Below are 26,261 nucleotides of genomic sequence, written 5' to 3'. Positions count from 1 at the left end.
ATGTCAGGCTTCCTACGGGTCTTCTTGGTTCTCAGTGGCACTCTCTCAGGTAAGATCATATAAAGTGAATGTATAGTGCAGGAGTCAGGTTCTTCAAAGGAGGGAAGACAAACCTGTGGGTCATGGCATCACTGTAAAAGTCAGACGCTGATCCCTCCAAGATAACCTTTAAAATGTACCTCAGATAGAGAACTGTACGAGATCTCCAGAAACAGATTGCTAAAGAAGCCAGAGCTTCAGAGAGCAGTTTAAGGCTTACTCATTTACTGCATGCCGCCGTTCTGAGTCACTGTGCGTCATGAGCTGGACAGACAGAAAAGAGTTTGGAAGTGTTACTGGGCGCATTGCATGTTGCTCCCAGGATTATTAAAGTGCTCAGCAGAAATTTGTGAGGTTTGCCGAGTCTCTGTGTAGATACTTTAATTTTCTACAATGTATCCCATGGACCTGTTAATAACTTAATACATTTTTGTAAAGTAAGAAGTTCTATTTATTTCAGTATTATAATAAAAATGTCTGGGAAATATCCCGCAAATCATACAAATGATTATCAACTTTTGGATGTTTAGCATACATCTGACTTTTTTTTTTTTTTTGCCTCAATTTATTACAGTGTTTCTTTTACTCGGAAAGAATTGGTTCATACAATGCAGTTCCAAAAGATAATCTCAGTGGCTAGCAAATGTAAATCTAACTGTCTGTTTGCTATGTGACCAGTGGAAAAAGGGATTGTTGAGAAGAAAAGAGAATTAACAGGCCATAAAAGCACAAAGGGTGGGGTCAGGCAGTGGGGAAGGCATTTCTGAATGTTTAGGGGACAATGGCCACTTACATGTCAGGTTCCTGGGATTCGGAATAATCTAATTGTTACAAAACTTAGAAACAAAAACGTTTTGTCATGAAGCTAAGGGCAAGATCCCGAGAAGTGTTTTTCCATGAGTAATTTGTCTTTATTTCTCAGTAGTGTGTGTGTGTGTGTGTGTGTGTATATATATATATATATATATGTATATAGCCACATTGGATTATTACACCTTTCGGACTGAGAGCTGAACTTGTAGAACTAAATCCTATACTTAAATGCCAGTCTGTGAGATCCGGATGAACACTGCCTTACACACCTTTGGAAGTTGTCTTCCACCGTGCCCACGCTCCAAAGCAGGCAGTGTAACGTCTAACACCAAGCTCATTCCCAGATAGTACCTGCTCGGTTCTCTGAAGTCTTAGGAGTAGTCTTGCAGTCACAATGATAATCAACTTTTGGCTGCTTGGCATATGGTGAATGTTCATACATCTGACTTCCTTTGCCTTAAGGTGTCAGGATATTCCCTTTACTAGGAAGGAATTGGCTCTCACAGCGTACTTCCCAAGAACGCCGCCACCGCAGTGATTAGCAAAGGTAATTAGCATCAAGCCTAGGTTCAACTACTGCACCCTCCCTCTGTGCACAGTAGATATTCCATCAGAAAGCTGAAATCGGAAGAGAGCCTGGTGCTTTATCTCTGGCGTGGAGGCTGCAAGAGCGTGGACCTGTGTTCTCCGTGTGCACGGTTCTCATAGATCATGGCGATAATCTAACAACCCAGAACCAACTCACTCTGAAACCTCGGGAGCCAAGTGCGATCTGTTTAGATTTTTGGATGAATCCTCCCATTCTTTACGCTACTTCGGCTTTACTACTCACTGCAGCAACATTTAATTACACAGATTCAGTTTTCAGACAACACTGGATTTCATTCTTTTTTTTTAACACCTTTGGGTTTGGTAGATAAGAACAGTTGCATATTGCTGTGAGATATCTCTCATGTTCATTTTTTTTTTTTTTTTTTTTTACATCTGCATGCTTGCGTATGTTCCCAAAGGAAAGAAACTCTCGCTTAATTTGCCTTCCCACTCTTCCTATGGGATGGTGTCTGTTTATTCACTTAATGAATATTTATCAAGCATCCTGTGTACTCTGGGAATACTTCCAGGATGTGTGGATGCCTGGGATCGTAGAGCAAAGTCATTCTAATAAGCTCCTAAGCTTGGAAGAATCCATTAAATATTTACTGTTTGGTTTCACCCAGAGCACCAGATCCACACATTAGCAGGAGTGACTACTATCCCTGTAGCGTAATAACAGAAAGAAAAACCAAAATACAGTAAAAGATGTCAAAAGCATTGTATCTCTGAATCGTATTTGTTGAAATTATCCAACTATTAAAAATTTTTCAATCATTTCTTTTCCCTCATAGCTGAAGATCACCTAAGATGCTACCTTTAGCAAAATGATAACAAACCTCAAGAAGTTTCATTGGTTTTCTTGCCAGTTATTCCCAGGAATGAGTGAGTTATACTTTAATAAGAGGAAAACTGGTATGGGAATGGGAAGACAGAAGAGGCCTTGGTGGTCTGAGACCAGGAAAACTCATCAGGAATAAAGAACCTAGAAGGGAAAGCCTTAGTTCCCAAGGAAGAATTCTGTCTGAAGCTGGCATTGGGCACCAGTGGAGGGCTGTGCCCAAGAAATGACACATTAAGTGTTCTCTTTCCTAATTCCTAAACTAAACCTGAAAGTTGGAGCTACTGCAAGGGTGCCAAGATACTTGTAAGCAAAGGAGGAGCCAAAACAGTCATCTATCTCGCCCTTACCCTGCCCATGCCTTGCATAAGATGGAGATCGAATCAGGACCAAATATCAAACTTCATTTTGGGTCTGGTATGCACTGTTCCGCATAGATCTGCTGGATTCTTGTTTTAATGAGGGAGGAATTTGGCAAGGATCTTGGCATTCTGAGCCAAGGGAAGCATCATTTCTGGAGTACATTCCAGGCTCCAAATTCCTTGTGTGGAGAAAAGCAGCAGGAGGTATAGAATCCCCATCTCTGCCTCTCGCTATGTGTTCTCTGTCTCTGTTTGTTCCTTTCTCTTCTGGTCCTCTACATGAGAATTTATATATATATATATATATTTCCCCCTCAGGAAAATCTGTAGTGTAAGTAGAGAGATGAGGAAGAGAAGATGGGAGAGGCTAGCCCTGTCAGGTTGCAGATCACTACACCTGCTGCACTGCACACATCAATAGATGCTTGTGAGATGCTTTCAAAGTAACTAGATAAAGGGAGATAAGAATTTCACTTAAAGTAGGAACATTCCCTTCCTGAAAAGTCTTCTATGTCTACCTCCAAGGAGAATGATTGAAGATTTATACCTCCACCAGAGAATCTCTGGGCAAAGTGATAAAGCCCAACGGGCAGACATCAGCTACAGAAGGGACTTCCGAGCAGACCATGAAACGCCAGAATGAAGTGCTCTCCTGAGATCACACAGATACTATTTGTGCCTTAGTTTTAGAATTTCAGACTCTTCCAAAGTGCTAGGCTGCAGTAGACAACAGGATCTTGTTTAACTTGAGCCTGTTGTAAAGTACACACAGTAGGCAGTTGGTGAGCATAGAATGTTGATTTTACCTTGCAGTTGGATTTTCTAGTCTATGATCAACTGATCTTCTTTAGGGATTGTGGTGGGGCAGCATATTATAGCAGGAGTGAAGGCTTGGGGAGGGGGGCTGCTTACATCATGAGCCAGAGTACGAAAAGAAAAGGATTCCAGTATTTTTTTTTTTTATCCCCTCAAATGTATCCTTCAATGCCATAAAGTTCTTCCTCATTCTACTTCTTAAAGGTTCTTGTACATCTCAACAGCCACCACCCAATATATGGGTCTTGGGGTCATTGAACATCTAGACCACAGCAAACAGTAAAGCACACTAGAAACTGCATGGCGTCACTCAACAACATCAAAAATAGCAATACTAATGAACATGTGTTCCCAGAATCAAGCTGTTGAGACCATTTTAATCATATATATCTATCAACATATCTCCACCTATCTATATCTATATTGTTGGATCACAGTGAAGATAAATCCCCTCTTGCAACCCTCAGGTAACCGTGGGCATGTAGAATAGTCTGACTTTGCAGTTTGAAGATCACCAGCTGCTGTTTATTTTCAGCCTAGAGCTAAGCTCCTCCCCCTCAGTTGTCACAGCATTTTAAGCTTACAATGCAGGGCTTGGATTAGCACAGAGAGTCTTTTCAGCATGTCTGGTTTCTCTAACATTTCCACCGTTCCTCACTGACATCAAATATAAGGGATACAGGCTTCCTAGACATTCCAAGCCGGGCTCTCCTAGCATCCCAGAACAGCTTCTTGCCTTGCGAGCAGGCAATGGGATGTCTCTTAGAGTGTTGGTCTTGTTCCATTTAAAGGATGAATCAGTTTGCCAGACAGAATCCATTTATTCCTGAAATCTTGACTACCTGTAGTTTGATGTACCCAGCTGCAGGGAGCCAGGGCCTCTGCCTCGTCTGTCACAGAACGTGACCACTGCTAATTCATTTGCTCACTCATCACATGTCACCAAATATTTGTCAAGGCTATAGTTTCAAAGAATGTGCCCATTGTCATTAATATTTTATTTTATAAGAACAAATCATTAACTTTTCCAGACTCATCTTTTGATAGTGCTATAGTTTCTAAGGCATACATTTATTTATTTATTTATTTATTTATTTATTTATTTATTTATTTATTTATTTAAACAGACTTCTCCCATTCAGCCTCATAATACAATAAATACTACAAGTTGCTGATTGAAGCAGTAGGCAGTTCTTTCTCCCAGTCTTGAGGCCGAAGTTCACTCTCAGGTTTGAGAATTCCCGGTGAGAGCTCCCTTCTTGGGTGGCAGATATTTCTTCTGGATTCTCACTTCTCTTCCTCTGTTCCTCCTCCTCAGAGGTTGTATCTTCAAACATACTCACCTTGGGGTTGGGGGCTGCTACATATGAATTTGGACCTCACAAATGTTTAGTCTACTCTAAGCAGTACAAGTTTATATGCTATGGGAACCCCACCTTTTAGATCGGCAATACAGTTTGAAATGTGTTTACTTTCACGGGAGAGCAGAGTCACATATTACTCTTAGAACCAGGTGAAAAGCAAGACCTGGAACATCTTAGACTTTACTGCACATGTTACCTTATCTCCCTTCAAAAGAACTGTACAATTTTTTGGTACAGTTTTCTGAATGGGCCTAAAAATTCAATGATAAGGGCCTTGTTTGTCCTCAGCAAGACCTTCCTTGTCCAAATAAATATTCTCAGGGCACAGGGTTGTTGAGCTAAGAAAATTGTGGAGTGTGTTTGTGTGTGCATGTTTGTGTCTGTGTATGTGTGTGTGTGTGTCTGTGTGTGTGTGTCTGTGTCTCTGTGTATGTGTCTGTGTGTGTCTGTGTGTGTGTGTCTGTGTGTGTGTGTGTCTGTGTGTCTGTGTGTTTGTGTATGCGTCTGTGTGTATTTGTGTGTGTGTGTCTCTGTGTGTGTCTGTGTGTGTCTGTGTGTCTGTGTGTTTGTGTATGTGTCTGTGTGTATTTGTGTGTGTGTTTGTGTGTCTGTGTGTGTGTGAACACTCCTGCACATGCACAGACAGATACAAGACATTACTCTGTAGTTATTGGCGTCACTCGAGTGTCTCAGTTGACATTTGAGACAACATCATAAGTGATTTGTGCTAATTGGGCTAAACTGGAATAGAGAGGCTTCCTAGGGAGTTCAGCCTGTGGCCCCATACCTTAGTCAGGTGGTGCTAGTGAGACAGATGAGAGACCAACCTCTCCCTGGAGCACTGGGCAGGTGTTTTTCATAGGAACAGGACTGTTTAACACTAATCATATTGATTATATGCTTTTCATCTGATTACAGCAAGCAACACCTCTGATGTCATTCTTGTAAAGAAGCAAAGATGCTGAAGGACTGGATTAGATGGTCCAGTGGTTAAGTACTTACTCCTCTGCAGAGGACCCCATTTGAATTCCCAGCACCCACACGGTGGCTCACAAGCATCAGTAATTGTAGTTCCAGGGGATCGGAAGCTGTCTTCTGATCTCTGTGGGCACCAGGCTTCCAAGTACTGCATATATGCACGTGCAGGCAAGACACACACACACACACACACACACACACACACACACACACACACACACTCACACTCACACACACACACTCACACACACGAGAAAAGATAAATCTAAAAGAGTAAAAACTAAAAAAGATGCTGGAAGACAGGGCAATTTGTCTCTTTAATTGACAGCAGCAGGAGTTCCCTTGCTGCCCCAGATATCTCGATCCAAGGTGCTGTCAATCAAACATCTAGCCACGCTGGTATTATCTATGAGGGCAGATGCCCAATGACAAGTGGGCATAAAGCATGATTGGATGCTCCAGTGGATGATAGGGTGGGTTCAGGACAGAGAGAAAAGGATCCTTACAGAGTGTTTTCTAGAGTGACCTCTTTAAAGAGATGTCTCCTTAGCAACTACTAGGTGGAAGGAAAAAAAAAGAAGGAAAGAAGGAAGGACAGAAGGATGGAAGGATCATAAGGGAAAGAGCCTTCTAGAGCTAGGAGTCCTGGCATGTGCTGGAAGAAGCATGTTGGCCCAAGAGACAGAAGTGAATCTGGGATGAGGGCTAGGAAGGAGGAGTTGGTCCTTAGGAGGGAGGTAGAGAGCAGGGAGGCTGAATAATTTCTGGTGGTTCCCCCCACATTTGAGGTAAGCCATATGGAGACTTGAGCAAGAAAGACACAGTCCTCATCTGGTTTATTGTATTGAAAATTGATTTTTTCTCATATGATATACCCTGATTATGGTTGGGCCACCTTCTAGCTACTCCTCCCAGTTCCCCTTCCCTCCCAAATGGATCCACACCCTTCCTGTCTCTCATTAGAAAACAAACAGGCTTCTAAGGGATACACACCAGAATAGGACAAAACAAACCAACAGATGCAAAAAAGCCCAAGAAACAGGTATGGCAGGTAAGGATGCAGAGACCCACATGCTTGAACACTCAGAGATGCCATAAAAAACACAGAACCAGAAGCCATAATATATATGAAAAGAACGTGTATGAGGAAGACAGGAAAAAGAAGAGGAGAGAGAGAGACAGACAGACAGACAGACAGAGAGAGAGAGAGAGAGAGAGAGAGAGAGAGAGAGAGACAGAGAGAGACACAGAGAGACACAGAGAGAGAGAGACAGGCAGAGACAGAGAGACAGAGACACACACACAGATAGAGGATAAAAAAAATGAAACAAGAAAAGGCCCTGGCACAGCATTATTAGTCAAGGAGCATCCAGGGAGGTCATCAAGTTTGGTTGAGTTTGTTTTACGCTGGCTGTCAGGTGCTGTTCATGTAGCTTACCCTGTTTGTTTACTAAGTGGGACTGCCTTGGAAAAGCCTACATTTCCACTTGCAAGTGGTTATTAATTGGAGATAGTGTCTGGGTTAGGGATGGGGGCATGTCACCACATCTCCTTTGAGCTCTAGGAAACATCTAGAGGTCTTCTGTATGCTGACACCGTTTCTATAAGTTCTTATGTGCGCCAGCCCTTTCATGTTTAGAAGGCCTTGTTTCCTTGGGATCCCCATCCCATCTGGCTCTTATACTGTTTAAAAACTTTTATTGATTCTTTGTGAATTTTACATCACAATCCCAATCCGTCTCATCTCCTTGTCCCTCCATAGCTGCCACCTGCCCTTGTGACGTCTTTCTCCAAAGAAAACAAAAAATAAAAAATACCCACCCCCCACACGTGCGTGTGCGCCTGTATATGTTAGTCTTTTCCTCTTGCAGCTTTTAGTATTCTTTCTTTGTTCGGTATGTTTAGTGTTTGTTTATTATGTACCAAGGGGACTTCCTTTTCTGGTCCAATCTATGTGTTATTCTGTGTGCTCTGTGTACCTTGATAGGCATGTTCTTTAGGTGAGAGAAATTTTCTTGAATGATTTTGTTGAAAATATATATATTTTTTGTGCTTTTGACCTGGGTATCTTGTCCTTCCTCTAGTCCTATTATTCTTCAATTTGGTCTTTGCATAGTGTTTCAGATTCCCTGGCTGTTTTTTTTTTTTTTTCCACTTAATGTTGTTTTTGACCAAGGTATCAGTTTCTTCTGTCTTGTCTTTAGTGCATGAGATTCTCTGTTCCATCTCTTGTGTTCTGTTGCTAAGCTTCTTGTTGTAGTTGCTAAGTTTTTCAATTCCAGATTTTTATTTCTTTTAAAAATTGATTTTATTTATATTTTCAGGATTTGAATGGTTTTATTCATTTCCTTCCTATTTGTGTTTGTATTTTCATAGATTTCGTTAAGGCATTTATTAATTTCCCCTTTAAGGACCGCTATCATATTCATGAAAGTCATTGGAAGGTCCCGTCTCATGCTTCAGCCATGTTGTATGTCTCACCGCCTGCTGTGGTAGGGTGATTGGGCTCTAGTGGAGACATGCTATCCTGGATGATACTGATTGTGTTTTTATGCTGGCATCTACTCATCTGGGTTTAGCATGATTATAATTCTAGGTGCTGATATCTGGTCTTTATTTGTTGAGTGGGTGTCTTGTTCCTTGCTTTCTGTTGCCATCTCTCATTCTCTCATACATATTAGATATAGCCAGTGTGGTAGAATGTGTTTCTGGTATTCAGAGCTGCACTTAGAAAGGGGATGAGATAGAAGAGGGGGACTGAGGAGGTCCACAAGAGGGCAGAAGGCAGGGCATTCCACCAGTGTCTACTAAGTCCCTGGGAATGGGGATAGAGAATGAGAAGCCACAACAGGAAGTCTGCTACAGAGCTGGGGATGAAACTGAGGAATGGGATATGGAGGAAGAGAGGGAGAATGAAGATCTGACACTTGCTTCCCCGCTTCCATGGCTTACTGTGCTGCTTGGCATGACTGCTGGAGTTGTGTGCTGGGATAATGAAATTAATGAAATGAGTCAGGAGGAAGGCTAGAGGAGAAGACGGGGCCAGAGAAGAAGAGACGGCCCCAGTAGGTACCTGCTACAGGGCTGGCATGAGACTGGGGCATTGGGTTTGGAGGGGAGAAGAGCGAGATGAGGACCTGCTCATCTGGGTTTCAGTGCTTACTTCAGGGTAGTAGGCAGGTCAACGGTCTACAGAGATAGAGCATCAGCAGAACTCAGGGATCCAGACTCTGTGTCATGGTGGCAAGGGGTCGGAGTGGGTTATGGAGATGCTGGGAAGCCATCCGGGTGAGGTCTGTTTTGAACTTTGGGGTGGCAGAAGAAGGAGCCAAACAAGCACCATTTCCAACAAGAGGCTCCAGGGAGTCTCTATCCTCATGATGTTTTCAGGAAGCTTTTAGGTCCCTCAAGCTACTGCTGCCCCAGCAGCTGCCCTGCTTCCCTGCTCTCTCTGCTCATTAACAACAGCCGAAGTACTGAAGTGCCAGAAGGGTGACTTTTAAATGAGTAAGCCCAGCTGTATGGCCACACTTCTTGCTGTCTCTCACATTACTGCTTTTACTTTAATGCATTTTGTATTCCTATGGAGGCATTCTTGAGTGGGAGAGAAAGGGTGAGGCCACAGTGTCAGCTACGACCCATCTTTTGGTATTGTCTTAAAAATAATCTTTATTTACTGTTGACAGTTTCACACATCTTATAATGTGCTTTGGTCATTTACTCCCACACACGCCGTCCTTTGTTTCCCTACCATTCCTCTGCAGCTCCGTCTTGCCAGCAGGACCCACACCCACCCTTCATGACTTTTTTTCTTAATAACCCTCTGAGCTTAATTAGGGTTGCTTGCATGGAATGGATGTTGGGTTATTACATGACATGATGCTGGATCATGAACAACTTCTCGGTGGCTACACTCTCGAAGAAAAGTGACTCTCCATTCCCCAGCTGGTATTAACTCAACCAGGGACAGGGTCTCGTGAGGCCCTTCCCCAGGCATATTGGGAGGCACTTAAAAAGGATGGGTAAAATTTAATGTCACATTTCTTTTTCTCCTTGTATGACAGATTTGGAAAAAAGTGTCAAATTATTGCCACAAAGCCTCCTCTTAATTTTAAAATATCCATGTGTTGATAGAAAACACAATCCTTGTATTTTACTCACTAATATTAACACCTATAAACTCTTAGTTAATGACATCTAAGAACACTTTATAAGTTTGAAACGGAAAATCTTTTCCCAAGAGAAAAATTTAGGGTATTCTTTTCCTTCAGCCTTTTTGTTTAAAAACTTAAAAGGTATTTAAAACATGATGACATTGTTTTTCTTCCTTCCTCTTCCTCCTATGGCTGCCATGTTGTTACACACACACACACACACACACACACACACACACACACACACACACACTCACACACACACATACAGGAAAGTGGATTTTGTGTGGGTACCCACAGCTCCTTCAAGTTCATGAGTACAGAGACATGATGTAGATGGGGTAGATGTTCAGAAGTGAGAATTTCATGGCACTTGTCCCCATCTTCCTCTTCCATTCTTTTGTCTGACCTTCCCTGATGTCCCTAGAGCTTGATGAGGGATGATACAGATGTCCCATTTAGGGCTGAGTACTCACCAGTTATTCTCAGTACTTTGTACCTGTCAAGATTCTCTGCATTGACGTCTGCCCACTGCACAAAGAAATGTTTCCAGTGAAGACAAGGAGTAGCGGTGTCATTGTTTGAATATGCTTGGCTCAGGGAGTGGCACTATTTGGAGGTGTGGCCTTATTGGAGTAGGTGTGTCACTGTGGGTGTGGACTTTAAGACCCTCATCCTAGATGCCTGGAAACTAGTCTTCTACTAGCAGCTTGCAGATAAAGATGTTGAACTCTCAGCTCCTCCTGCACCATGCCTGCCTGGACGCTGCTACAATACTGCCTTGATGATAGTGGACCAAACCTCTGAACCTGTAAGCCGGCCTCAATCAAATGTTGTTCTTATAAGACTTGCCTTGCTCCTGGTGTATGTTCACTGCAGTAAAACCCTAACTAAGACAGTGGTAAAACATGAACTTAGACATAATTGTGTAGAGCTGTTGAGGTTTTGGTGTTGCTATTGATTGTACAGGCCCCCAAAAACTGGAGTCTACATGTACAGGGTCCAAATGATGCTTTGTGACCCCCATGTAGGCGTGGTAGGCAACAAATTTTAATGGCAATAGTCTCTGCTGTTTGGGGCTGTCCAAGTTTGTTTAGACTATACCATGACAGAAAGTAACTTTCGGAGGAAAGGATTTCATTTTACATACATAATTATCATATTATGAATACATTTCATCCATAATCCAACACTAAGGGAAGTCAGGACAGGAATGCAAGACAGAGGTAGGCACTAAATAAAGCACAGACCACGAGGGAAATGCTGCTCACTGGCTTGCCTTCTGTGGCTTGCTCATCCTGCTTTGTACACCTGCTCAGAGGTGGTGCTGCCTATATCATTCCTATATCAATCATTAATATAAAATCATGCCCTGTTACTGCCTCTAGGCCCTTCTGTTGGAGGCATTTTCTCAGTTGAAGTTTCCTCTTCTCAGATGAATTAGTTTATAACAAGGTGACAAAACACTAACCATTCATGGGCTTTCTGGAACCTCCTTGGCCACAGCTCATAGGAAGTTATCACACTCTTGGCAGTAAGTTTTTTTCATAACCCATGGATTTTGGGAACAGCATTATCTATACATGCAAGGAACCTTTATTCAAACCCCTTTAAAAAAGAAGTATATTTTTAATTTGCTTACAAAGAAGTTCAAGAAAAGAAAAGAAAAGAAAACAAAACAAAAACAAAACAAAAAAAACCATTATGCTTAATCCTTACACACCAAGAAAACGTTGACTAATTCTGGGTTACATCCTGTTTAACATGTACTTTTTGCTCATTGTAACTAGTAAGACCTTAATGCAGAGTATCAAACCTTAAAAAAAAAAGAAAGAAAGAAAAAAAAAAAGCCAAACACTGACAAAAATGTATTTGTATACATTTATGCAAAAATGTTTAAAATTTTTTTCTTTTATCTTTGTTTTTTAAAATAAAGTTAAAAAAAAAACAAACAAACAAAAAAAAAAGAAAGAAAAAAAAAAACCCAAAGCCATAAGGCTTTTTATACACTGTCCCTTGCCCTCTCCTCTTTTCCATCCCCCTGCCCCATCCCTACTTAAGCCTTTCCACCGCCCCCCTGCCTTAAGATACCCTTCTCTCTTGTCTCCTTGGTCCTTTCTTGTTTCCTCACCCTTGCAGGAAGTCCAAAGTTGAACTTAAACATTTGAAGTTAGCATCCATACACAAGGGAGAGAACTTGTTGTATTTCTATTTCTGGACATGGTTTGCCTCAAAATATTTAACAGTTTCACCCATTTCCTTTTGCATTTCATGATTTTATTTTTCTTTCAGCTGAGAAACATTCCAGCATAGACTACATTTTCATTGTCCATTCATCAATTGGTGGATATCTGGGCAGATTGCATTTTCTTGATATTGTGAATGAAGCAGCAATGAATAGGACAGAGTTCTTTGGGTGAATGTCCAGGATGCGTGGAGTTGGAGCATATAGTCATTCTAATTTTAGTCTTTTGAGAAGCTTCTATTCCATGGTCAACCCATCTTTCTGAGCCTCAGCCCACCTGAGAGTAGTTCTGCGCACACCTTGAATTACTCCCCTGTTAGGGAGCTGCCTGTGGAGGCCTCGTGTTTCCAAAGGGATGTCTTCTTTCCTATGTCCAACTGACGACCTCTAGACTTGGTTAGTAAACTCGGAGTGAGCATTTTGCCTGCGATGGTTGGCCATTGTGTGTGTCTCTGTGGAGTCAGAGGTCTTCTTGGATAAAGAAGATTTTTACAGATTTAGTTCTTATATCCTATCATAGGACATTGAACATTCACAGAGAAGCTAAAAATGGTAATTAGGGATCTAATTGCTTTAGGTTTGCCAGAATAAATATAAAGAAGTCTTCTTTATAATAGGCCACATTTCTATGGTGGTTCTCCAACTGAGACTCCAGTTTTAAGTCAAGATCATTTCGGAGGCTTACGTATTTAGGAGCTAGTAAGAGCTCTTCCTAAGCACTCACCAGGGAAGGTCGGACAACGGAGTATGGTGGCTGCTCAGTAAAGATGTAACCCTTTCCCTGGTTCATTTATTCCATGTGTGAAAAACTGGTGCCTGGGGTGGGGTCAGGCCCTGTTCTGAGTGTGGAGTATTGTCACATGTAATAGATGGTGTCTGTGTGTGTCAGCTTTAAGTCTGAGGGGAAATGGTGAGAACATGTGAATACTCATACAATACACACATTATAAAACTATACAATACAACGTACCACATATGAAGGTGATAATACATGTATACAATAATATACATGAATTAAGATGATTACACATACATATGTGTGTTTATACAACATATATACAAGGACAACATGAATATACAATATACATACAATGATAGCTTATACATACAACACACACACACACATGCAATCAAGTGAAAAGATAAAGAACAAGTCCATGGTGCCAGGAAGGAGCCGGTATGTGGGCAATGCACATTTCTATAAGAAGGTGACATTTGTGGTGAGACCTGAAGTGGGGGACAAGGTGGGAGGCTACAGGTAACACTTTAGAGACCTCTGTGTGTACACAGTGATGAGAAGTTTCTGGAAAATCATAGATTCTGGTCTTGCCAGTGTGATACAGGGAAGTAGGGTGCAGGTTGAGAGTGGGGTTCAGAGCCTCTGGTGAGGCAGCCCATGGGGAGCTGATGAAGGGCTCAGGTGCGGGATGCTGAACCATCTGTTCTGCTGCTCTTAATTCAGGTTCCTGGGTGACTCGCACGGCCACCGCGGGACTCAGCTCAGTGGCTGAACATGAGGATGCACTCCTCAGACATTTGTTCCAAGGTTATCAGAAGTGGGTTCGCCCTGTGTTGAATTCCAGCGACATCATAAAAGTATATTTTGGATTAAAGATATCTCAGCTTGTGGATGTGGTGAGTAATCCTTGGCCTTTCATTCAAAACAACACAGAAGCCTCGACGGGTGTGACTCCAGACATCTGTCTTTCCCTGTCACTGACACTGACATTTTGTAAATAGGCTGTGTTGAATGGAAATCTGCCCCAAGGAGCCAGTGACATGTCTGGAGGAAGGAACGGGAGGTCATCCCATGACATCCCATGACATCCCATGACAGCATTGTAGGACTCTTGGGCTGAGGGTGGAGAGGGGAGTTAGAGCAGTCTGGCTGCTGGTAGGATGCATGGGAGAAGGGAGGGTCAAGTCCACGGTGATAGGTGACATTCCAGATCCTTGCTGCCCATGTACTTTACTGTCAGGGCTCTGGCACCTCTAGACCAGTGGTTTTAAACTTCCTAATGCTGTGACCCTTTATAATAGAGTTCCTCATGTGGTAGTGACCCCCTAACAATAAAATTATTTTCACTGCTACTTCATAACTGTAATTTTGCTACTGTTAGAAATAACAGTTCAAATATCTGTGTTTCCCCATGGCCTTACTGGATGGCTTTACCTGATTCCCTGAAACAGCAGTTTGCTCCACCCCCACAAGAGGTCACGACCCACAGGTTGAGAACCACAGACCTAGAGGAAGCTGAAAGAAGTTAGAGCCACTTGCTCCCCAGGGGAACTCACTCACACCTTTGCATCTCTGCTCATTTTCTCTTTAGGTTCCTATTTCTGCTATGTTTATGTTTGGAGAAACCTGTAGTCTTAAATTGCCTAAATGTAGGACCTCATTCTATCTTGGTCCCCAAGGTCCTGGAATGTCTCTCCCATGTGGCTCAACCCTCTGCCCCTCCTCTCCACCCTCTAAGCTGGCTAAATAATCCTGGCTTCCTTCTGGAAAATTATAGTTTGTCTTAAAACCAGCTATACTCTCCTTCTTTGTAGCATCAAAAGCCTCCTGAGTTGTTCAGTTGCTGAAGATTTCCCCATAATGAATCACGGTTTGATTTAATAGGTGGTTTCATTTGAGCAGATGCAGAATGCTTTAAGGTCACATACCGCTGACTTGCTAGTAAGTTTGGAATCTTTGAATCTTTTGGGTTTTGAATGGCTCCAAAAGTAAGACTCAGGATTCTTCCTAATAAAAATCAAAACAAACAAACAAACAAACAAAAAACCCTGAAATCCTTTACTTACATCCTTTTTAAACAGCCAACTATTATAGTTCTTTATTAGTTCTTTAAGAGCTTCAAACAAGGTGCTTTGATAGTGTCCGAATCTGTCCTCAGATTCACCTCCCTCCCTGTTCACCCAACACTAAACCCTTGAAAACCAATGCCCAGACACCAATTTGTGATGCCTACGTATTCTTGGATGTGTGCGTCATGGGTGGTTTGACCAGAGCTACCCTCTCGGAGAACTGTCTCTGAACTAAACAGTAGCTCCAAGGCTAGGAGTGGGATTTCCTGCCCGTGCCCACTGGGGTTTGGTCTGCCTTGGGCTTGCAAAGGCTCTGTGCACACCACTGCAACTGCCTTCAGTTAATTTATACAGCTACCAGGCCGCCTCCAGGAGACTCTGTTTAACGTTTGGCCTTTTTAACTGTGTCTTTCTTAGGACGAAAAAAATCAGCTGATGACAACAAACGTGTGGTTGAAACAGGTAAGGACCAGTCCAAGGCTGTGTCTGCCAGCCAGCCCGGGCTCTGACGTTGCTCTCTGCTTACACACATTGCCATGTGGAAGTACTCTGGAAGGCATGCTGGATTCCTTAGGGGAAGATTTGGTCACGCAAGGGAAGGGTCTGTTTTAACTTCAGCTGTGAGCACAGGACAGTGGCCCTGTCACTGTGTGGGTATGCATCTTCCTGTGGACTGTTTCTCAGGGGTGGGACAGCATGGGGGCAGGGACGACACTAGACAGGTGACGTGATGACTGAGAAAAGATTTGACACCATGAGAGTCCGCTAAGTGACAGGTATTGTACAAGATCTTAGGAGAACAGAGAAAAAACTCCCAGTCCTGTCTTCAAGGAGACAACAGAGGGCTAGTTGTTGAAAGGTGTTGAACGTCCTTAGTAGGTTTGTCTAAGTCCCATGATTACATGAAGGTAAGTAACACGGAGATTCACTTAAAAGAAGAACAGATGTCTCACATGGGTGTCAGGGTCAAACACAAGCCCCACAAACCAGGTAGGAATAGATTTTGTGGATCACACAAACAGTCTTCTCAATAATTCCCATGATTCCACAAAGCTCTCACACCTAAGCGAACCAACAGAAACTCTTCCCAATCATTCCGGCATACCTTAATAAAACGAAGACTAAAGCACTCGGCTCTCCTCCTTTCCTCCTTCACGTCTCACACTAGCCGATGAGGTCTCCTCACAACCATTGACCTTCACAAAGCATAGTTGTCACCCACACAGGGCCCCCTCTGGCTGGACCTATTTTTATTCTATTGATTTTATTTCACAGACCCATTTGTCTTTCTTCTCTGGACTTTCAGAGAGTAATCAGATCTCTGGGAATCATAAATATCTTATCAACAGACTTGCTTAAATCACAAGAGGAAGGACAATGTCATGACCCCCTCAGATTCTGCACCATCATGTTCAAGGTTCAAATGAATTTCCACCCATTCACCCATCTTTATTGCTTCCCAGCACCTTCCCCCACACTATTCCAACACCCTCTCCCTAAACTCCCCACCAGCCACACCCTGACTCCCCCCCCCACTCCATTTTAGTTGTAAGCATCTTCTCCTCAGAATGTCCACACCATTTCTTTCCTAGCACCATCTGCAGCTTGTGTGAGTTAGTTTCGGGCAGGGAGTTCATAGTGTTGGTGGGTCACCACTGTGCTTAGTACCATTTAATGTGGCATATTCCGTGGCATGGTGAAATCCCCAAGCAAGTCCCAGACAGTGGCACCTTTTTACATCTCTATCCCTGCTATTGATCTTGCTGCTGGAGGGCAGAAAGTGCGAACAATTATTCTGACTCAGAAATACTCCCCCGGGGCTTGCCTCAGTTCCCTTTGAACAGCGTGTCTGAAATTGTTTCATCCTTTACCCCTTTTTGTTCAAGAAAATGTAGGGGGTTCTTAGGCAAACCCACATTAGCAAGCTGAGAATCTGCTGGTGTTCCCGATCTGAAGAGGTCAGTGGTGAGGCTTCACATCCAACTTCACCCAGGTCACAAGCAATGGCATCAGGCTTTGCCCTTGGCTTTGAGACAAGGTAGCCCCGTGGCCTCAAACTCATGACCCTTCTGCTCCCCAAGTTGGAATTGCATGATTGGGCCACCATACCTAGTGTGATTTCATTTTGAGTCTGATATCCCCCCTCTCCCGTGTGTGTATGTGTGTGTGTGGGGGGGTGATAAGTGTCAATAAAACCTTTCTCTGAAGGAAAAGTGCTTTGTATATGATAAAAGATGCTTACTGAGTTGGGGCAAATAAAGGTAGAACACACTTAAACCATCAGTTTCCACCTGAATCATACTGCATAGAAAGAGTTGAATGATCAAAATTTATCAGCCAGTTTATAAGTTAAGGTTTGATAAGGTATTTAAAATGAGGGCTCAGCTCGTCGCCACCTGCATGCTTCAAAGTTACAAGACTTTGATTCTGTAAGCCTCTCCAGAAAGTTTTATTTAAAATTTTTTTCCCCGTGATAGAATCTTTCCCATCCCTCAACTCAAGTTGTATGCGTAACTGTTTTTTGTTGTAGAGACACCCACATCTCTCTTTACTTTTGAGCCAACAGTTTAAACTATTGTTGCTTTGAAGACTTCAGCTTCTGAAGTAGTCAAAGGTATTGCAAATTCAGCCCGAGACATACAAGTTTAGTAAGTATACCGAAGAGCTGAGTGGAACAGTATTTTTTTATGTCCTGGAACTAGCTCTCTGTACCACAGGTTGGCCTCAGACTCACAGAGATCTGCCTGCTTCTGCCTCCCAACTGCTGGGATTAAAGGCATGTGCCACCACAGGCAGGACTAACAAGGTAATTTTTAAGAAAGCCTTATTCATTGGGCTGGGGAGATGGTTCAGTGATGAAATGTGCTTGCTGCTCTCACAAACCAGCCAGGTCTCTGCTGGCCTCTGTGGGCACCTGCATATGTGTGGCATACACTATACAGACACACACATAAGTAAACATATAGATCTTTTAAGAAAGCCGTGTTTCTTAAGCTGGTTTCCAATAATATCAGTGCATTAAAATTTGACCACAGAAAATCTTTTAGATAAATTTACATCCAAGTCCCTTTCAACATTATTTAAACCTAGACAAAATTATTTTGTTTTTTAGATAAAATACTTCATAGCCTTATGATTTAAAACACAGCTTAAATTCTTGTGCTGCCAAATGCCTTTTTCTGCTTCATAGGAATGAACACAATCAGCAGACTTTTAAGTCGTAAGAAAGCGACTCCTCATGAAGACCCATGGATAAAGCAATCCTTAATTCTTGCTCTTCCTGCTGGTAACTTATGAAAGCACATTTGCGAGCAGTCCCAAATACCTTGCAAAAGAGTTAGATCTAAATTATTTTCTGACGGGATGGAACAGATTAAGGTCACCTGTCCCCGTGGTTACACAGTAGGAACATAATCAAGCCTTAATCACACAGCAGCAACTTCAGGCTTTAGAAAACAGAGCCCCAAGCTCCCATCCCCAGTTCTAGATTTAACTCTTAGATGCCTGCATCCGAGCAAAGCCTGGCATGTAAAGAGAACTTGAGCAGCTGTTTCAAAATTTCAGAAGACGTAGAGGCACAGGAGGGACGGGAAAGTCTGAACAGCTGGTGACACAGTGACTTTGCCGTCTGTACACAGAGCCAGGCAGAGCGTGGAGTTTTACTGTGAACAGACCTCTCAGTGGCAAACGTGGGGAAAGTAAAGGGAAGCAAACACAACAGCTGCCGTGTGCTGACATTTCTGAGACCCTCTGATGATTCGGAGAGTCTCTCAGGTAGTCACAAGGAGAGAGTTGTGTGTGCTCTTACAAACAGGGTTAAGGAAACAGAGAGAAACCCCGAGAACGCTGGGGAAAAAAAAATCTCATATATGTATGCTTTAATAAGTCTGGCTATTAAGTAACTAGTCTTCTAGGCATGCTTTCTCACAGTTCTACGGTATTTTAGATTCTAAATTCCCAAAAGCCGCATCTCCTTGCTTAATGTAGAGAGATGTCACATTGGCTGAGATCCTATTATCTATCGGGGTCTTCCAGTTTATTTTATTTTTATAGCAAGACCCTATCTCAAAAACAATAAATAAAAACACAACAGAAAAATAATATTTTCCCCCAGAAACAACTCACAGACTATATGAAGTTCAAGAAAAAACAAAGGACCCCCCCCCTAAAAAATGGAAAATCATTATGCTTAATCTTTACACACCAAGAAAACTTTGACTATCTCCAGGTTACATCTTGTTTTACATGTACTTTATGCTCTTTGTAACTAGTAAGATTTTTAATGCATACTATCAAATCTTTAAATCAAGTACTGACAAAAATGTATTCATATACTTTTATGCAAAAATGCTTAAAATATGTACATTTATCTTTATTTTCTTAAAACAAAGTTGTTCAATTTATAAAAAAAGAAAAATAATATTTTAATTTATTCTTTGAAGACTTCATATAAGGGCCTTATGTCTTGGTCATACTCACTGTTCATTTTCTACTTCCACTCTGGTCTCCCCAGCACACTTCATGTCCTCTTTAATATATACTATATTAAATATTATATTATATATTATATATGTTGAAATATATATTATATGAAATATATATTATATATATATTCCAATTACTGCTTCCCATATGTGCACTGGTGTCTGGCCATAAGCAATACCATGGCCGCACTGCAAAGAAAATTCCTTTTCTTTCTCCAGCAGCCCTATCAACGCTCCCCCCCCCCAGCCGGGAGTGGTGCCTCTCCCCCACCCACCCTAGAACTCTGCTTAGAGATAATAAGTCAGTATTTATTTAGGCAACACACAGATGAAGATGCCAGCTATAACTAAACACGTGTCCCTTGTGCCCCAAACAAATCCATGTAAGCTGCTTTGCCAAAGATAACAGGAAATAATACAGAAGACAGTTTGATGTAATGGTTTTCGACACCAAATTAAGCCTTCATCTCTCTCACAACGTCAAATCCAAAGCAAAATATAGATTTTTCTCTCTGAGAAATTCATACTTGTGGACATTGTATTTTATTTAGATTCATTTCCCACTTCCATATCCTTTCCAGGACCTCCCACTCATTGTGTTTGTGTGTGTAATGTATAGATAAACACACACTCCTCTTGTTTTCTATAACCCTGAGTCTGATTAGTGGCACCTATTTACCTATATTATAGGGGCACGGCTGTGAGAACACCTGGTGGAACAAGGCTGACCTACCAGGAACTGTACCCCTAAAGAAAATAGACTCTCTGTCCCTTAGCAGCCATCACTGTCACTAGCTACTCCGGTGGGGTGGGAGCTTGGCTGTCCCTTCCCCTTCTATACAGGGACAGCACCTGTCTTCCTCTTGTGTACCTTTTGTGCAGACAACCACAGTTACAACTGGTTCAGGAGAGCATCACCCTGACGCCCAGAAGACACTGTTTCGACCTTGACCTCTGGCTCTTACAGCTTTCCTGTCCCCTCTCTGTGAAGTTCCCTGAGTCATGGGTGGGGTGGCAGAGTTTGGGAGGGGGTGATATAGATATTCTATCTACCACCGATCAGTACTAGTCACTTCTTCTGGACACTTTGAACCATTATGGGTCCACGGACTGTCCTCCATCTACTAGAAACAGAGCGTCTTGGACCAAAGTTGAGAGCCTCACAAAGATATGGGTATAAACATAAATATTTAGCAAGCGATTTGCACCTTTTAAAGCATCATACATATTTCAGTAATTTACCAGCCAATTAAGTCACCCATCTGCCAATTCCTGATTTTTTAATGACCTAGATGGCATCACTGTTCTCCAGGAAGCCTCACACCGGGTAGAACCTTCTAGTGCTTGAAGGGAAAACAGACATATGGAGGCCCAGAATATTAGGGACATCATTTAAAATGCTAATTCCATTCTCACTGTATGAAAGCAACAGTGCTCTGTCAGGAACGGTCAGCAGAGCTGAACATTTCAGTCACAGGCCAAGGTCATATGTTCCTTTTGTCAAGGGACAGAAATCTTAATTGCCAGTCCTCCTTGAATAAACCGAATGAGATGGCCATTATGTTTTTTAGAAAGGGTCTTATTGCATAAAGAAGGTTGGCTTTGAGCTCATGGTCCTCTTGGCTTACTTTCCCAAGTACTGGGACTAGAGACATGTTACCCCCCCCCCCATAGCTGTGGCTTTTCTTGTTTGTTTCTTAAGAGAAAAGAGGCAAAACACAAAGCATGAATCGATGCCCTTTGAGATTAGACTCTTCACTGGCTAATACATGGGCATGTGGAGGTTCGGAGGCCAGACTGACTTACGTGGTATTTGGAAGCTGCACTAAATCCTGGATAGGATGCCACATTCTAACCCGAGTGAAAAATCCCCTTTATAGCAAAATGCTGGGCTGGTAATCTGAGAAAATTGGAAGCCCCTGAGTTCCACAGTACCGAATTTTCAGAATAAAGTTGCTGTATATTCCCATTTCATGCAGGAATGGACAGACCAGAAGTTACGATGGAATCCGGAAGACTATGGTGGAATTAATTCGATAAAGGTCCCATCGGAATCGCTCTGGCTTCCGGACATAGTTCTCTTTGAAAAGTAAGTATCTTAGAAGAATCGGTCAGAAGCAGAAAAGTCTGACTTGGGCAGAGTAATTAACTATGTATCAAAGTGGTTCCTTTGAAAAGCATGACTTGGCATTCTGGTGGGAAAGGAAGGCAGCACAGATTGCCTCCAAACAGTGAGTGTTCAGCGGTCCCCTAACGGGTAACTACTTTCACGGCAGTGCTGACGGACGTTTTGAGGGCTCCCTCATGACCAAGGCCATTGTGAAATCCAGTGGGACCGTCAGCTGGACTCCTCCCGCCAGCTACAAAAGTTCCTGCACCATGGATGTCACCTTTTTCCCCTTCGACCGGCAGAACTGCTCGATGAAGTTTGGATCCTGGACTTACGATGGTACCATGGTTGACCTCATTCTGATCAACGAAAACGTTGACCGGAAAGACTTTTTTGATAACGGGGAGTGGGAGATACTAAACGCAAAGGGCATGAAGGGCAACCGAAGAGAAGGCTTTTACTCCTATCCGTTTGTGACCTACTCCTTCGTTCTGAGACGCCTGCCCCTGTTTTACACCCTCTTTTTGATAATCCCCTGCCTAGGGCTGTCTTTCCTCACGGTCCTGGTGTTCTACCTACCCTCCGACGAAGGGGAAAAACTCTCATTGTCCACCTCGGTTCTGGTGTCTTTGACGGTGTTTCTTTTAGTAATTGAAGAAATAATCCCGTCTTCCTCGAAAGTCATCCCCCTCATTGGCGAGTACCTCCTCTTCATTATGATTTTTGTCACACTGTCTATTATCGTCACAGTTTTTGTAATTAATGTCCACCACAGATCTTCCTCAACGTACCATCCCATGGCCCCCTGGGTAAAGAGGTTATTTCTGCAAAGACTCCCGAGATGGCTTTGCATGAAGGACCCCTTGGACCGCTTCTCTTTCCCGGATGGGATGGAGAGCAATGCAGCCGTGAGGGGGAAAGTCCCAGGGAAAAAGAAACAGACTCCGACCAGCGATGGAGAAAGAGTTCTGGTCGCTTTCCTGGAGAAGGCCTCTGAGTCCATCAGATACATTTCGAGGCACGTGAAGAAGGAACATTTCATCAGCGAGGTGAGTGTGTTGCGAGGTGACAGGGCTGCCAACTGAGGCACGCATAAGAAAGCCATAGCGGTGTGCCGTGCGCGTTACGTTGTGGCCCTTGTTAACAACGGCTACTCTCTGCAAACAAACTGCGTAGAGCATGCCCAGCCAGTCGGAGGGACTTTAGCATTAAATCTTCAAAGAAAAAGGTTCACAAAAGCACAATGACTAAAAACAAGCAGCTGCAGATTCAGCGCTGTTCAACATAATTCTTCACTTCTGCTTTCAAGAACTCAGTCACACCTTTAAAGGGGTTATCCTGGTCTATGGTAATTCTCACTTCTTCACGTCATGATTTTTTTTTCTTGAAACCCAGTGTTTAGAAATGTGTTTAGTGACTAGAAAGAGTCAAAATTTGAAAAGTTATGTAAATTGTTATGACAGATACTTGGCTGAGGGAAAAGGATCTGGTAACGTGGTGTACACATTATAGAAAACAGGAAGAAAGCTGGGTGAGTCCATCCTGGGATACTGATTACTCAGGAAGTTGGGGTTGCTAGTAGTTTGAAACCAACATGGTTTATGATTCCATGGGACATGATACTTTGCCAGAACTTTGGTTCTCTGGAGCCAACCTTGAAGAACATGGCGGGGAATCCAGGGCTAAAGCAGCCTTTATCTTCACGCCACCTGCAAGCAGGGCTAAGTCATTTTACTCAAAAACTTCTTTAAAAGTAGGCCAAGGCTCTCCCACAGGCTTATGAAAGTGTTTCTGGAAGCATGCTTTACATTTTATTCTGTCTTTATAGGTTCAGCCTGGTTTATCTTTCTCTCAAAACCGTCCATCATATTTTTCATACAATTACAGATTTTGATTAGAAAGAGACTAAGAAAACAGCAGTTCGTACAATTAGTTATACTTGAGCTACTAGGGAAGGAATTTCTGTTTTATTTCTTTCCATCTTTTGTAAATAGCAATATAAACACTCAAGTGGGGTTTTTAGTATGACCAGGACACATAATTTGGGAAACTCAGAGACAAGAGGATCATAACCATTCATCATAACCTCATTACCTGAGGGATTAGTATTGATGACAGTAAAATGCTAATTTAACAAATCTGCATCTTTCTCGTGTGATTTACGCCACAGTTTTGTTTCTAGACTTGGAAACCTTAGGACAGCATGCGGTCTCCCACCTGCCAGTGGGCAGGCCTCCTGTTCTGATCCATCTTTGCTAAATCCTGTTTACAGGCACTGCAGTTGAAAATACTGGTCTCAGTACCTGACTGACTAGCAGTTCCCACTCTCCTGCAGTGTCTCTACCCAACTAAAGAGGCCATAGACCCCTTTCTTATGATACCTGTCATTTCTTCTCTTCCCTAGGGCTGTCTTCGGGATCCTCACCCACTTGTGGAGTAGGAGGAAAATCCTGTGACACTTTACAAATGCTTTCTTTATTTAGTTTTTTCCTTATTTTAAAATTTAATGGGAACAATTAACATGCATACAATATAAAATAATGCAATAATGTATCATGCTCAGTAATTATAATCAATTATCAGTAATACCCCATTATGAAAATTAAAGTCTTTCTTTTTCTTTTTTTCAATTTTATTGGATATTCTCTGTATTTATATTTTAAACGTTATACCCCTTTCCCCCTACTACCCTCCCTCCTCCCCCTCAACTTGCTTCCATGAAGGTGCTCCCTCTCCCAACCACCCTCTCTACCTCAGTGCCTTGACTGGTTGATAATGTTGTTCTACCCATGAGAGTGGAAACCTTTCAGTCTTTTCTCTATCTTTCATTGGGGTCTCCGTGTTCAGTCTGATGTTTAGCTGCAAGCATCCTCATCTGTATCTATATAACTCTGGGAGAAACTCTGAGGAGACATCCATATCTGGTTCCTGCCAGTAAACACTTCTTAGCATCAGCAATAAATGCTTGGTTTGGTGGCTGCATATGCGGTGGTTCTCCAGGTGAGGCAGTCTCTGTAGATCTTTTCTTCAATCCCTGCTCCTCTATTTGACCTTGTGTTTCCTCCCCTGTTTTGTTCCCCCTTCTAAGAAGGACTGAGACATCCATAGTCTGGTCTTCCTTCTTTTTTAGCTTCATAAGTTTTGTGGTTTCTTGGGTATTCTGAGCTTTTTTGTTTGTTTGTTTTTTTGGGCTAGTATCCACCTATAAGTGAGTGCATACCATGAGTGCTCTTTTGTGACTGGGTTACCTCATTCAGGATAATAGTTTCAAGTTCCATCCATTTGCCTAGGAATTTCATGAACTCATTTTTAACAGCAGAGTAATACTCCATTGTGTATATGTACCACAATTTTGGTATCCATTTCTCTGTTGAAGGACATCTGGGTTCTTTCCAGCTTCTGGCTATTATAAGTAAGGCTGCATTGAATATGGTTGAGAGTGTGTCCCTGTTAGATGTTGGAGCTACTTTTGGGTATATGCCCAGGAGTGGTATAGCTGGGTCCTCATGTAGTACTATGTGCAATTTTCTGAGAAACCACCAGGCTGATTTCCAGAGTGGTTGTACCAGTTTACAATTCCCCCTCCCCCACAAAAAAAGCCTAGGGACCTGATGGGTTTGTTGTAAGAGAATTAGTTTCTTGATTTCCTTGATTTTCCTAGGGTGAAGTTTCCCTCTTTGTGGTGGAGTTTTCCATTTATTATCTTTTGTAGGGCTGGATTTGTTGTGGACAGATATTGTGTAAATTTGTTTTTGTCCTGGAACATCTTGGTTTCTCCATCTATGGCGATTGAGAGTTTTCCTGGATATAGTAACCTGGGCTGGAACTTGTGTTCCCTTAGGGTCTGTATGATGTCAGTCCAGGCTCTTCTGGCTTTCATAGTCTCTGTTGAAAAGTCTGGGGTAATTCTGATCGGTCTGCCTTTATATGTTACCTGCCCTTTTCTTTCTCTTACTGCTTTTAGTGTTCTTTGTTTTGAGCATTTGTTGTTTTGACTGGTCAAATTTTGAATTTCTTTTCTGGTCCAGTCTATTTGGGGTTCTGTAGGCTTCTTGTATGTTTGTGGTCATCTCTTTTTTTAGGTTAGGAAAGTTTTTACAAATGCCTTAAAGACATCAGTTTGTCGGGAGGCAGGCAATAGCTGGGTCATTAAAAAAAAAAAAAAAAAAAAAAAAAGACATCAGTTTCATACCAGGAAGCATTGTACAAAAATAAAATCTGTTTTTTTAAAAAATGTGTTTGATCAGCATATCTCCTAGTAATTAAAATAATCCTGTAGTTTCTGTTTTACATCTTTACTGTTGAGTAGTGTTCCTAAACATGAAATTTGAAAGCTATTTTCTAGGGGTGCAATGCATAACATCACTGGAAAGTATCCAAGCTCATGCCATCAGTAATGTGTAGATACATTTTGAAAACTTAAAAGTGCCCTAAATCCAATACTGCTCTATTTGCAACCCTTATTGAGTTCAGAAAAGCTGCTCCGCCTCTCGAATGAAAGACTTCTTTTTTCTTTTGCAGGTAGTACAAGACTGGAAATTTGTGGCTCAAGTTCTTGACCGCATCTTCCTGTGGCTCTTTCTGATAGCTTCTGTTTTGGGCTCCATCCTGATTTTTATTCCAGCCTTGAAGATGTGGATACATCGTTTCCATTAG

The 26,261-nt window shown here is 42.3% G+C and overlaps 1 protein-coding gene across 3 annotated transcripts; it reads left to right on the top strand.

The window, feature by feature from the left end:
• CHRNB3 (cholinergic receptor nicotinic beta 3 subunit) lies at window positions 1-26,261 on the top strand (the record flags this gene model as incomplete). 3 transcript variants are annotated; one of them, XM_080929039.1, is made up of 6 exons in its annotated part: window positions 1-49; window positions 13,666-13,838; window positions 15,429-15,473; window positions 21,475-21,584; window positions 21,772-22,654; window positions 26,127-26,261. In XM_080929039.1, the coding sequence occupies 6 exons, from the start codon at window positions 1-3 to the stop codon at window positions 26,259-26,261; spliced, it is 1,395 nt and encodes a 464-aa protein (XP_080785165.1). The 3 variants fall into 3 exon arrangements, with proteins under 3 accessions (XP_080785165.1, XP_080785166.1, XP_080785164.1); XM_080929038.1 differs by lacking the exon at window positions 1-49 and adding an exon at window positions 2,236-2,328; XM_080929040.1 differs by lacking the exon at window positions 15,429-15,473.

The sequence above is a fragment of the Micromys minutus genome (assembly GCF_963924665.1).
Source record: "Micromys minutus genome assembly, chromosome: 14".
Taxonomy (NCBI): domain Eukaryota; kingdom Metazoa; phylum Chordata; class Mammalia; order Rodentia; family Muridae; genus Micromys; species Micromys minutus.
The sequence above is the reverse complement of the archived record's forward strand: the minus strand, read 5'-3'. Positions and strand labels throughout refer to the sequence as shown.